Source organism: Xyrauchen texanus, chromosome 40, assembly GCF_025860055.1.
Source record: "Xyrauchen texanus isolate HMW12.3.18 chromosome 40, RBS_HiC_50CHRs, whole genome shotgun sequence".
Taxonomy (NCBI): domain Eukaryota; kingdom Metazoa; phylum Chordata; class Actinopteri; order Cypriniformes; family Catostomidae; genus Xyrauchen; species Xyrauchen texanus.
In genome coordinates, this window is record NC_068315.1 from 14249934 (window position 1) to 14264190 (window position 14257).

The window sequence follows — 14257 nt, forward strand, 5'->3', positions numbered from 1 at the left end:
GGCTGGCAAGACATACAGAGCCTGTAGATCCCAAATTCTTTTTAGAGAAGTAATTGCCATAAGAAAAACCATCTTGATAGTCAGAAGTTTATCAGACACTGACTCTAGAGGTTCGAATGGGGTCTCAACCAGACCCTCAAGGACTATTGCTAAGTCCTATTGAGGGTTGAATTACAACATATATGAGGTGTGTTTTGTGTGTTCAGAGGCCCACTGTTGAATTATTTGAAACATTTGGCTCAAGCATTTTGGTATTAACATAAGGCCATAATTTTAGAGGGGCCCTCCTGACTAATGAATCACACTTACAAAGCTGGGCAACTATGAACCCAGTTTGAAAATAAGATTAAGAAAATGAGTAGAATTTACCAGCACAAAAAAGCAGATGTTCAGGAACATCTTTTTGAGACAAGCCCCCAAAATGTTACCACCAAAAATGTGTTTTCTGAGATTTAAATCAGTTTTAGTGTTCAATAAACAGACACAGCTAGCTAATTCAATTCCTATAGAACTCAACCCCATCGTTAAAGTCCCTTATTCAGTGTTAGGATATATCAGCTGTATGTCCGCTAACACAGTAGTTTACTGCTGAATCAGGGTGTTGTCTTCAGCCTCCAAAGAGTGAAATCACAGTGCAGTGTGCTCCCCAGCAAAGCTTTTGAATCGGGTATAGATTTATGACCCACGCTATCTGGCTCTGGGACTTTTAGTGGTTGCTGTGTTCTGTTCTCTTCTATCCCACTCCCCAGGATGCTTTCTCATCTCAGTCAGGCAGCTTTATGAGCCTGTGGAAAATAGTGCTTGCTAGAGAGATCCCTGCCTATTGACAACAACGGTTAAACGATGAACACATTCACATGCCCCTGTGTGAGGGGTAGTCCAACTGATATACTGTGTAGAATGTTATCTAGGCCGCTCAGGTTTTGCAACTGTTTTTAACACAATATTAGATTTAGCAATATAGCTTGCACCAGATTTTGAGAGTTTAAAGGTTCAGAAATAAAGAATCCTGAGATCGATCACACACCCTCATGGTAAATTTACCATGGGGCCTTAGCAATCCTACTTGGATATTTTGGGTGAACTAACCATTTAAGAGGCATAGTGCAGCCCTCAATACTGCCATACACTACTTATATCCATCTCTGCCCACTGTCAACCCCACATGAAATACACAGCCAGCCACAAAGGCAATTAAATGGTCTTGCGCAGTTCTCAGAGGTCACCCATGGTTACAGGCTCACTGTTGCTGAGGTGACAAATAAGAACGTCCGGGCCATTTGACTGAAGGGGCTCCCCCAGCACCTATGCTCTCTTTGTGATGTGTGAAATTACAGCCTGAATGAGGCCAGCATTGCATCCCAGGATGGCAGCTTTTGATGTTTTTGTCCTCTAATCTATAACAGATTTATAAAGAACGTGTTTTCATATCTGCGCATAATGATATTAACTGTAAGTGTTATGGTTGTTTTGTATGTAAATTTTATTTACAAAGCTATTTCCATCCTAGATTAGAATAAATGAGAGTTAATGATGTTACAGTGACTGGAAATACTGTGGGGAATACCTCCATGGTGCATGTGACATGGTTTGAAGCATGCATCTGCCAGCTTGTGATTCTCCCACTTAATCCCTTCATAATCCCATAGGCTCCCCCAACGACACAGTGCAAGATCATTTCACCAACCACCTAGAGACAGGGTATGATTGAACACACTCTTTGACTCTGTTTCTGGTTTTGTCAAACTGAAACTTCTCTGGAAGCAAAGGGGTTGTATTCAAAAGGCCATCCTTTCTCTTCTTTGAAGAGGACATGCTCAGTCTAAGAGCCTTTAATACTTGATTCTGACTGGCCAATCAAAACATTTTGTGATCAAATATATTTTGGTAATGACCAACATGTATAATAAACTGTATAATTACAGTTATCCCAGGCAACATATGCCATTTTCAATATCACAAAACAAACTACTATTTGGTTTAATTTTGCAACAATGTACTGGTTTAAGTATTTACTTACAATGTCCCACAGAGAAGCCTTTCAGCTATCTGCAGCATAACTGAAATTCCTTCATGAAAGTGTCGAGTGTGTTTACACAAAAGTTGAAATAGCCACCAGTGCATGTAATTTTGGAAGCTTAATAGTTTGGGTGACGCTGTGTGTGTGAGCATGGAAATACTCCACAGGGCTTGTTTACTGCGAGATCAGTTATGTGGTGGTGTAGTGGTGCATTATCGATGTTCACGCTTCTCATCTTGACGTGATTTCATGCATGGCTGACCGGAGTGAACATGAACAATTTAGAATGTTTTGGAACAGCTTATGTTACATAACTTGGATTTGTAAGGAATCTTCTTACCCTAAAACTCATTATTCACTTAAGTGCAAGGCGCTAATTCACTTCATTGTAGTGAAATATTTCCATAAGTAATTCAGGCTACACCCCACTTATGAGGGAGGATTTCCGTTTGTTTTCAGCTGGACAGTGCCACTTCTTAATTAACTAGCTCAGCAGGTTGGATTGCATCTCATCCTGTATTCTTAAGATAACATTGAGATGTTGAGCCTATTAGATAAAATGCCATTGTAAGCTAATGTGTCACGACATTTGGCTTTGTCTTCACAGCTCCACCCACGTCATAGTCATGGTTAGGGTTGCAACGGTATGAGATTTTCACGGTATGATAACTGTCTCAGAAAATATCATGGTTTCACGGTATACGGTATTGCACAATTACTACTATTAGTGAAAACAGAAAGGTTATTTTATTTATTTATTTATTTTTGAGCAAACACTTTATTATAATTGAAACTTGAAACTATTTTTTTATTGAAGTATGTGTAAAAAAAAGTCTCCCTTTTGAAAATAAAATAAATAGACAAAATAAGAAAGCTAACAGAATTATAATAAACAGAATTATAAACATGATAAAAAATATAATGTAACTATAACATGTTATATAACTAAAGCATGTTAGTTTACATGTTAAATGAACTACAAAATAGATGTGTACTCAATTTTCTGAAGTGTATCTGTGACTAGTGAGACTATTCTGCAATTGTATTCTGTATTGCTCTACAACGATAGATACTTTTCTATCAGGCATTAAAAAACTGAATAAAGGTGGAGATTATACATTTATTTTGCCATCTCTACTTCCCTGTTAATTTATTATTCAGTTTTAATAATAATAAAATAAAAAATACATTTATAGAACTTTTAATGTTTGTCGCAAAGCGGGCGAGTTTACTTCGCACAAATACAAATAAATTTACATATTCATCTCTGGCTTGCTTTTGCTTGCATGTCAATGATTACCCCTCCATGTGTCAATGATGCCGAGATCTACTTTTATATTTAATTTAATCACTGAGAAGGTTTACCTGCAATATTAGTAGCACCAAACATCACAAGCAGCCTCAAGATTGGACAGAGTAGCCCTATGACACTTTTCCTTGAGCAGAATATTGCACTACAGATCGCTAAGTTTGATCAAAGGAGAAAGTATATATAAGTATAACATTAGGCGGAATATTTCCAATTTGCTCAAGTATAAATCTCAAACTGGGGGTGTTTTGTCTCTTATCTGGCAACCCTGAGCATGTCAAACGCTTGTGGAGACACGTTAGGTCCCAATGCAAGTTAACTGAAATATCCAATGAAAAATAAAAACGCTTTTACGATAAATGAGCGGGCCGTATCATTAAATCTACGTCGGCAGTCCTAAATTGCCTATCACTTGGGAGGCCGCCAAAATATCTTCAATGGGAGAACCATGGCATTGTTCTTTCCCTGCTGTCCGTGACCCAGTCCAACTAGACCAGTTGAGAAACACTGCTTTAACTCCCACACAAACTCATGTCAGACCCCCTCGCCTCGCTTCTCTCAGACATGTTCTCCGCTGCGCGCGCATGCGTGTGGCAAGTTGACGAGTCTGACAGGCAGACAAGGCATAAAGGAGATGCGCACGTGAGATTCTCCGTCCGGTTGCATTTTTTTCTCAATACCGTAGATAAGCAAATATACATGGTATGATAACAGTGGTATACCGTGAAACCGGTATACCGATGCAACCCTGGTCATGGTACATTGACAGCCATAGGTAATGGATCAGAAACCTTGACAAGCATGATGGACACAGGACGCAGTCCCTAAGACTCGTTATAAGACCCAAGGGGACATGTCATTTCAGTCTGTAGCTCCCAGACTGTGGAACGCCCTGCCCCTGTCCATGCGTCTGGCAGACACTGTTGCCTCTTTTAAAAATGCTCTGAAAACATGTTTATTTAAGAAGGCTTTTGGTTGATGGGTTTTCACTATTGTCACTTTAATCTAACATATGTATATACATTTTATACTGTTTCTTTTTACTTATCCTCCTGTACAGCACTTTGTGATTTTATCTGTGAAAAGCGCTTTATAAATAAACTTTACTTACTTAATATGCACGTGATTGTGTAAAATGATGGTAAAGCCCATACTTAAAAAGGGCCACAGGTTTGTTTGGGCAACGGTCATTTCAACAGCATGTATCCAGCCGGCTGTGTTGATTATAGTCGGTAGCCCACCCATAATAAGGGCTTGGGCTCACCCGCTTGAATGTAAGAAACACTCTATACAGAGAGGAATTGTGAGGAGATGAACGGCACCAGGTTATAAAATCTCTCAAACGTGTTTTATGAGGACCGTGCTGTTGCCAAACATATGTCCTGTAATGACACACCGTTTGTGTATGCCCATAAAGAGGCTATTCCTCTGATTGAATGCACTTTCACACCAATAGGGAAATTCGTGCCCTGTGATTCAAAGATGCGGGCGATCACATCAGCAATCCAGTGAGAGAGCCTTTGTTTGGAGACGGCCATTGCTTTTGTGCATCCTCCATAACAAATAAAGAGCTGATCTGACAGCCTAAACTGACGGGTGTGCTCAACACATGTACGAAATGCCCTCACCGTGCGTAACATATGCATATATGTTACGCATTTCATCTGAATTAAATGGTGGAAAAAAAGCAAATGGACCAACTGATTCCTGAAGTTCATTGATAAAACAGTAGTATTTCTATCATCTCCAGAAACCAGGACTGATTGGGCCATTTCGGCGAATTTAACAGAACTGATTCCATGTCCTCTCGGTCTTTGCTGATGACAGAGTTGAGGCACACCGGGGAAAACGCATACTTCCAGCCAGTATTTCTAGGTGATTGATGTGCCATGCCCATTCCACACCTGTCCAGGTGCCGAAAGTCAGGTGTCCATCGCACACAACACCCCAACCTCTGTTGGATGCATCTGTTGTCACCACTTTTCTTCTGAAAATTTGACCCAGTCCTGAGGACAGATGTGTGATAAGATCTTGTGACAAGAGGAGGGCATGGCCAGGCTGTGAATAAGCTGATCAGCGGGAGAGCGAGATAAAGGGGAGCCGGAGGTGCCAGTTTGAGAGAGAGAGTGAAGCACGTGGCCACTTTGTGTGTGTCCTTATGTTTTATGTTTAAGATTATGTTTACCATTAAACTTTATGTTGAGTGTTAAGCCGGTTCCCAGGTCCTCCTTGCCCATCCTTATACTGTTACATGTCTGTTTCTGAGTTAACATTTTGAATGGGCACATCGTGAGCTTTCTACAGTGATTTAACTATCATGTACTCAATTTAATAATCAAAGTGCAAATCAATGGAAAAATGCAACTTGACTTCTCTATGGAGAATTGCAGTTTCTCTCTGTATGGCTCTTTCTGTGAATGACCTTGAAGGAGATGTGTGTGTGTTGATACTGAAAGTATGATTTAACGTTTTAATAAGAGCAGAGCTGGTGTCCAAAATAGGCAGATATATGCGTGTTAATTAGTGCTAGAAATGCGATGAAACATATGTATGTGGGTGGACATACATTTCCCATCTTACATGAATGTGTGTAACCAACGACTGTAATAAGGGATATTATTTAATATACTAATCAAATTAATGCAGAAAGTAATGATTGTTAGTCAATATAAAATATGTAAAATTAAAAAGTCATGCTTTTGCCAACATTGAAGCAAAGTTGGGGGTAGAAGGGAGACGGTGATGAAACTAGGGAGGCATAAGATGATTTCATTGGATGAAGAAGCCATTGCTCAAAGAGATGAGAACAGAAAATGTATAAAAAATGCATGATTCTGGAGTGTAATATTAGATGCTCCATGGACCATCTAAGCTTTGTTACTTTGTAATAAAAGTCTATTTTTGGAATCAGAACTTTGGGCCTCAGAGAAATATTTGACTTGTCTTTGCTTCGATTACTGTTATGGAGAATCTGCCATGACATGAGTCATCCTGTCCGCATCTCACTGAGGAGTTCCGTCTGTTGTAAGGGTATATCGACGGTTTACAGTCTTGAAGGAATAAAATTCTGAAGAAATGGTGACTGAGTGCCTGCTAATATAGGCCTAATACACGCTAAAGTGACGGGGTTCAGACACTGTTACCAATTAGAGGATTGGTGTGATTATATAAGGATTTCAACAAGGTTGGGTAAGGACACTCCCCATAGTGCTTTCGGCAATGTCGAGTGAACTGAATCAATAGAGAACCTGATGATCCCAGTTATCCCTGTATGATTTGAGAATATTCCAAAGAGCATCTTGTGTACTCATTTGGTTGACTTGGAAATAGTGCAGAATCTTACATTTTCCTTTTTCATTTCAAATCATGACTTTTCTTTGCATACCTAAAACTTTATTTTTTTACAAATGAGATTTGTAATCCAAATTTGGTCTCAGATTTATGGGTCCCACCGTATATTTGATTGCAAAATACACAAATGATAGTATGAGTACCCCTAAATAAATTATTCTAATCCAAAGCAAATCAATATGGCAAGATATATTAATTTATCATCCTGTTACAGGCTTAGAATTCTTATGTTGTTACCACATTCAATGATCTCCCAGCCCATATCACAAATCAGCTCTATTTCATTCTTCCTATGCAATTTAACTCACCCTAAAACTAGAGTACAAATGAATCCAATCAAAGCAAAGTAGCTGCTTAACTAGTAAATAGATTTGTCAGTCTGTGCAATGGTGGGGGTTGAAACAGCTTGAGCCATTTGATCTCTTCAAAAAAGAATGCAGACCCCATCTGAAGACTAGATTTTTAACTAAAGACTTTAAAGACGTTACTGCAGTACAACTTTATCAGTGTAAAAAAACATCAGCCACTCTGCAGTTTGTATATCTGTGTATCAATATGATCTCTTTAGTTAATGCCTTGGCTGTTTAATAAATTGGTATCTTGTATATTGTGTCAGCAAATTTGATATAACAATGTTGCTTGATGTGCTTGCACCCATTTCTGAGTGCAGTTTCAGAATGAATTACAACACCAAGGTTATATCAAACAATGTTTTTCAGCATCAATGCATTTCCTGTGGGTTGCTCTCCCTGAACACCAATGACATCATCATAAGTGCCTGTTCAATAAATAGTCTAATAGGGACTGGTTTCGGTGTCATCACTGGGAATAGCTCAGATTCTTTTAATAAAACTGATTACCTAAGGCTTTTACTGGTCTTATAGCTAACAGCACATAAGGAGCACGATCAGGTAACCTCTAGTTCATGCAAACAAAGACTTCTGCCTCAGGAATAAAACATGGATATTCTGAAGCACTGATTTTGTCAAAGCCATTAATAATTTATTAATTCTGCAGCATTACAAAAACTATTTACAGCATGTAAAAACAAACAAGTGTTCCAACTAAAACTTAAATCACACAAGTGTGAATAGTGAATCTTAGTGATTGGCGTAAGACTTCAGTTCCACAGCCATAGCGTGAACGTTTAAATGGCCCTTTATTATATCGGCACTGGCAATCAACCTAGCATATGTAAGAAAATGGTGACTCTGTGAGGTTCCTCTGAAAGAAATTCAATAAGTTGCCAAGCAATATGATTCAGTTTCTTTCTTGCTTGAAGACACAATGAAAAAAGGCAAGGACAATTCTGTTGATACTACAGCCTATAAATGCTATCACATTTTCCTTGATTACAAAGGGGAGCTGTACAGCAAATACTAGGCATGGAGGGAAGCAGTTCAATACTGTGTGACACATAAAGGTCAAATCTGTTTTCTCCTGCACACTGGGCAACCTGGAGCATTGTCTTCATTCAGGGATTCACTGCAAAATCCTATGATAATACAGAGTCCACTGAGGAGCTTCACAATAACCGTGTCTTAATACTGTCCCGTACTGCTCATCTTTTTTTCTTGCTGTGCTTCACAATTTTCTTTCTTTTGAGGATCATCTCATATAGTTTTTCCAAGCCAAGATGTAACCCCTGCCCATCAACTGCACTGCATCCTTGCACATGGTTTAAGGTGGAGGCACTAAGTTCGTGTACAGCCAAAACCTTCTCCACGTCAGAAACAGCCAGCGCGACTGGAAGGTCCTGTTTGTTAGCCAACACAAGCACCGGCACTCCTTGGTTCTCTGACGTGCGTGTGATCTTGTGCAGTTCCACCTTAGCCTCCTCCATGCGCTCTACCTCTGTGGAGTCCACCACAAAGACCATGCCATCTGTGCGCCGCGTGTAGGACTTCCACAGTGGCCGGAGTTTCTCCTGACCACCCACGTCCCACACCTGGAAGGTCATGGCACGGCCGTTTCCGACAGGAACCTTTATCTTCTCCGTGTTAAATCCCTTGGTTGGGATGGTTTCCACAAATTCCTTAAGCTTCAGTCTATAGAGAAGTGAGGTTTTGCCAGCAGAGTCCAGACCAATGACCACAACATGCACAGACTGGAAGTTAGGCAGGAATGGTGTGTTGGGGGCAATCTCTGTCAACTGGTTTCCCATGGCAACTTGGTTTTCTCACCCTCTTGTAAGAGCAGTAGATTTGTCTACGTCGTTTTAAGTGTTTGGCATTTGCTCCTACTTCAAAGGTACAGCAGGCAGACAGAGGTGCTGTAAGGTTGGAGACACCGTGCTGAACATAAAGAAAGGGGAAAAAAGCTGATTATCATCACAGATATGGGAGCTATTTACAACTATTTACAGCTTTCTCTGTGATCACTGCAGAAAGTGAAGACAGACATGTAATAAACTGTAAACAGACCATGCAAAGTTTTTGTTTAAGCAACAACTATGAAACATACAAATAAATCAGAAATAAAATATGGTTTTGATTTGTTATTTACAGGGGGAAGGCTGTAAATAACAGTTAATGACAGTTAATGAGACAAATCAATAACTGAATGAGGGTTAGTGTTAACTGAATGATGAATAGGAAAGTAGTACCCGCTAAGCATGAAGGATAAATTATACATCAACAAAAAAAGAACACTATAATTAAATTTGTAGGAAAAGATTTAGCTGTCTGCCTGTAATTGGGTGTATAGAGGTTGCTCTCTATGCTGCACCTAATCCTCTTATGGATTCTAAATAGCTTTCTGGAAAAATTGCTTTTTTTCTCTATAGTATCTTTATTTGATCTCTTTTGTTAAGGAAGATATCATTAATTCATTTTCTTTATAAGAGATTTCAATCATAATTTTCTGTAACAAAACTCAGCAAAACACGTTTTAACATGCTATAATGTCCTGTAAACAACGGTGATTTGCTATAAAACGTACACAAATATTGTTTAAATGTAAGTTTTGGATATATCAACGTCTAAGAAACATTAGCATGGCAATCAAAGCTGTGAAAACTGGTACCTAAGACCATTTAAAGTTTTAAACCCCTATTAAAGACAACAGTGGATGTATAAAGTAATCAGCTCGAAAAAGGTTGCAGAGTATACTATGACCCAAAACAGCTTTGTCGAACATTTTTGCAAATACCTGAGAACGAAACACCGCAGTGCTTCTTTTTGCACATTTACACTACTTACCTAATAGGTGTTTATCTCGTACAGGGCAATTTCTCACCTGAAAAAGATAGGCGGACAGTTATCCGTGCGACTCAAAGCAATGATCATTTTCCAGAGTCTCTCTTCCGTCCGACAGCAGTGAGCTCAGAGAAATGAACGTGGAGCTGAGCGTGCAACATCTAGATTCTCTAGAACAACAATCCCGCATGTGACGTCACTTGCATGCTTCTCTCGTTACTCCCTCTAGCGTTTGATTGTTCGCTGTTTTGTACGGTGAGACGCCGAATGTCAAGTCGTGTTTGTTCGTGCCCAAACAGCACCTCTCTGTGGCGACCATGGGGCATCGAAACTGGCAAGCAGTAGATCCTGTGTCTAGTTTTGGCTGTGCAGCAGCCGGTGGGGTTTTTGGTGCCCCTCTAGGGTAAGATGGTACCCCCCCAGTAGTAGGTGCACCAGTACCAGTTGGTAATACTACATTAAAGATGAATAATACCAAGAAATTGACCATGTATTCAGATGGTCCCTTACCACATCCTTCACAGGTTTAGCAATAAACGATTTTTGAGTTATTAATAATAAAAAAGTGTACATCTTTTATTGTATGCAGAGAACTTTTCTGACCCATGATTTATGCAAAATATTTTCTTCTATTATTTATCTTGTTTATGTATACATCTTTTTTCTTTATTTACTTTATTTTTCCTTCACCTGTAGGCATACTTCTTGTATTTATGGCTAAGTGATTGTATTCATACATTGTTGGATATGTGTAATTTTATACATCTAATTGAATATTTATATTAAACCCAGTTGTAGCACAGTATGTGGACTTTTCAGACCACCACTGCACTAAAGTAGGAAAAGTCGCAATATATATATATATATAATTTATTTTTTATTTTTTTGGTTTTAAGCAAGTGTTGAACATTGCTAGGAAACCATCAAGCAAGGAGCTCCCAAGACGTCCAACAACACGTCACAAGGGCAATATTGTTATCAGTGTTCTGCGAGGTGGATGCAAAATTTCTGCTGGACTGAATTTGGTAAATCATGTATATCGCTTTGCAAATTTCTCACACATCCGATTGAATGTTAATATCCTTATTCTTTATAGTTTATCTCAAACTAGGACATACTTTTGTAGTTTTTGATCTGCATAATTGTGATGTAACTGTAGCAGGTTTGCACATGAGGAATACGCAGGGTTGGGAGGGTTACTTTTGAAATGTATTCCACTACAGATTACAGAATACATGCTGTAAAATGTCATTTGTAACGTATTCCGTTATATTACTCAAGGTCAGTAACGTATTCTAAATACTTTGGATTACTTCTTCAGCACTGGTAGATTTTTTTCACTTGTTTTGACTATAAAAACTCTGCCAGAACAGTAAGACAAAATATATATAGACATGTTAAAAATACATTCTCTGAAAAACCTAAATATCTTATTCAGTGTTGCTTCTAAAACAAGATCAATCAAATGTATCGACTCGGTTGCTAACGTAACCTCGGTTCCCTGAGAGGAGGGAACGAGTATTGCGTAAGTAGCTTACGCTATGGGAAAACTCCGTTTCTCGAGAAATATTGAAGGCTTTATGTAAAACGCATTGCAGCTGCACAGCAGACAGCAATGAGCGAGGCAGCTCGGTCATTGGCTGTGCTGCGGCAACTTGCTCGAACCAATGACGGGGCGACTCTGAACGCGCGACCAATAAGCGCGCTTCGTGCCCGCGCGCTCAGAGCCCGCCAAGATGGGCGTGGCTAAGGCTATATATTAGGCGCCCCGTCATGAGAGTTCTTTAGGTTCAGTCGACTGAAGTGACTGACCAAGCACAAGCACGCCAGCTTACGCAATACTCGTTCCCTCCTCTCAGGGAACCGAGGTTACGTTAGTAACAGAGTCGTTCCCTTTCGAGAGGTCTCTCCTATTGCGCAAGTAGCTTACGCTATGGGAACACCATGCAAAACGCTGTGCGTGCTGACTTCGCTCTATAAAGCCAGAGGCAGATGCCTGAGCCTTAAAGCAAAGTGATTATTCAACGAGCCGGCCAACGGCGAGCTATATAATGGGATAATACAGAGCGCCTTTGCCCCAAGGTGGCCCATGGTGGGGCGCTCATTGTAAAAACACAAATACATATCTTATGTACTGATTTTTCTATTTACTGATATGCATAAAAAAACTCTCTAAGTCAGTCAGAGACTGACCTTATAAGGGAGGAGATAATGCTCAGCATATACGTACTCCAGTCCATACTACAGTCAGGCTGATAGAATGTTGGAATGCAATGAGGGGACCTGTAGGTTATAAAACCTGATAAATGTCGAAGGCGAGGCCCAGCCTGCCGCCGCACAAATATCCTCAATGGGTATCCCACTTGACCACGCCCACGAGGAGGCCATGCTCCTCGTAGAGTGAGCTCTGACGCCTAAGGGGCATTGAAGGCCCTTGGCTTCATAAGCCAGCGCTATAGCATCTACTATCCAGCGCGATATTCTTTGCTTTGAAACTGCGAGACCTTTAGTGCAGCCTCCAAAGCATACGGATAATTGTTCCGTCTGTCTGAACGGGGTAGAACGTTCCAAGTATACTCTGCGCGCCCTGACCGGGCAGAGTAAATTAGCGTCACTTTCGTCTGCTGGAGACGATAGCGCTGCCAGAGATATCACCTGTACTCTGAAGGATGTGGAGAGCACTTTAGGAATATACCCGTGCTTTGGCCTAAGGACAACTCTGCAGTCGTTAGGTCCAAATTCCAATCAAGCAGCGCTTGATGACAGCGCGTGCAGGTCGCCAACTCTCTTGATTGAGGCGAGTGCCAGCAAGAGCGCAGTTTTGAGCGAGAGCTGTTTAAGGTGCATGGTTCGGAGAGGTTCGAACGGGGCACTCTTGAGTGCGTCCAGGACCGTGGCCAGGTCCCAGATCGGTACCGAGGGGGGGCGAGGAGGGTTCATCCTCCTTGCGCCTCTTAGGAAACGAATGATTAGGTCGTTTTTCCCTAATGAGCGTCCTTTATCAGGATTGTGTGATGCCGCTATGGCAGCCACATAGACTTTGAGCGTGGAGGGTGTGCGGCCTGCCTCCAGCAGCTCTTGCAAAAAGGCGAGTACACTTGGTATCTCGCACAATTTGGGGTTCAAGCTCTTGGTATCACACCAGTCACCGAACACTTTCCACTTTTGGGCATATAAGCGCCTCGTAGAGGCGCCGCCACCAGTGATGGTTCTCAACACTCGGCTGGGGAGGTTCTCTGGAACCCGCTGAGGGGCCATGCATGAAGGGCCCACAGATCGGGCGGGATGAAGAATCATCCCGCTGGCCTGCCAGAGGAGGTCCAGCCTCAACGGAATCGGCCATGGGGCAGATTGCATCATCTGCATCAGTTCTGGAAACCACATCTGGTTCTTCCAGAGTGGGGCTACCAGGAGCACTGCACATTTCACCTCCCTGATCCGACTGATGACCTGAGGTAGCATCGCGATCGGGGGAAAAGCATACAAGGGGTGGCTCGGCCAGACTTGGGCGAAGCGTCCGTGCTCTTTGAGAAGAAAAGAGGGCAGTGCGCATTTTCCCTGGAGGCTAAGAGGTCGATCTCTGCCTCGCCAAAGGTTTGCCATAACCACTGAACCATCAGGGGGTGGAGAGACCATTCTCCTGGGAGAACTTTGTCTCTGGACAGCATGTCCGCTCCCTGGTTCAGGACGCCTGGCACATGCGCTTCTCTCAACGAGCGCAGGTTGTGCTGTGACCATAAGATGAGCTCCCTGGCCATAGAGTGCAGGGAGCTCGACCTGAGTCCACCCTGGCGATTTATATACGATACTACCGTCATGTTGTCCGTTCAGACCAGGACGTGTTCGTTTTTCAGGTACAGAAGCAGGGCTCTGAGAGCCAAGGCGACCGCTTTCATTTCCAGACAGTTTATATGTAGGCGCTTTTCCGGGCTTGACCAAAAACCGGAGACAGGCCTGCCCTCGTAAAGGGCCCCCCATATTTTGGAGGCATCTGTCATGATCATTTTTCTCCGTGTGTTCACGCCCAGACTCACGTCAGTTTGATACCAGTCGACGGCCTTCCAGGGCGTCAGGGCTTTTATACAGCCGTGATTCGCTCTGATTAAAAAGTGGCCAGATTGCCACGCGTGAGTGGGGACACGGCTCTTGAGCCAGCATTGGAGAGGACGCATGTGCAACAATCCTAGCTGGAGTACAGCTGATGCCGAGGCCATGAGACCGAGCATCCTTTGAAATCGTTTGACGGGGGCACGCGCGCCCGCTCTGAATGATGTTGCAAGGCGCCGAATAGCAAGGCACGCCGTCATCTGCACTGAGTCTAGCACTATTCCCAGAAAAGAGATATTCTGGCTGGGGGATAGCACGCTCTTTGCAAAATTG

At 41.8% G+C, this 14257-nt stretch overlaps 1 protein-coding gene across 2 annotated transcripts; it reads right to left on the reverse strand.

Annotated features, from left to right (window-relative positions):
• Positions 1 to 7666: 7666 nt before the first annotated feature.
• On the reverse strand, positions 7667 to 10049 carry LOC127633599 (ADP-ribosylation factor-like protein 4D). 2 transcript variants are annotated; one of them, XM_052112816.1, is made up of 2 exons: positions 9918 to 10049; positions 7667 to 8974 (listed from the first exon to the last, which is right to left on the reverse strand). In XM_052112816.1, the coding sequence occupies exon 2, from the start codon at positions 8842 to 8844 to the stop codon at positions 8242 to 8244; it is 603 nt and encodes a 200-aa protein (XP_051968776.1). In that variant the 5' UTR covers positions 8845 to 8974; positions 9918 to 10049; the 3' UTR covers positions 7667 to 8241. The 2 variants fall into 2 exon arrangements, with proteins under 2 accessions (XP_051968776.1, XP_051968777.1); XM_052112817.1 differs by having other exon boundaries at positions 9881 to 10000.
• Positions 10050 to 14257: the final 4208 nt, after the last annotated feature.

Coding starts and splice junctions, on each gene's coding strand:
- LOC127633599 (XM_052112816.1), bottom strand. CDS start 8,844: ATGGGAAACCAGTTGACAGAGATTGCCCCCAACACACCATTCCTGCCT.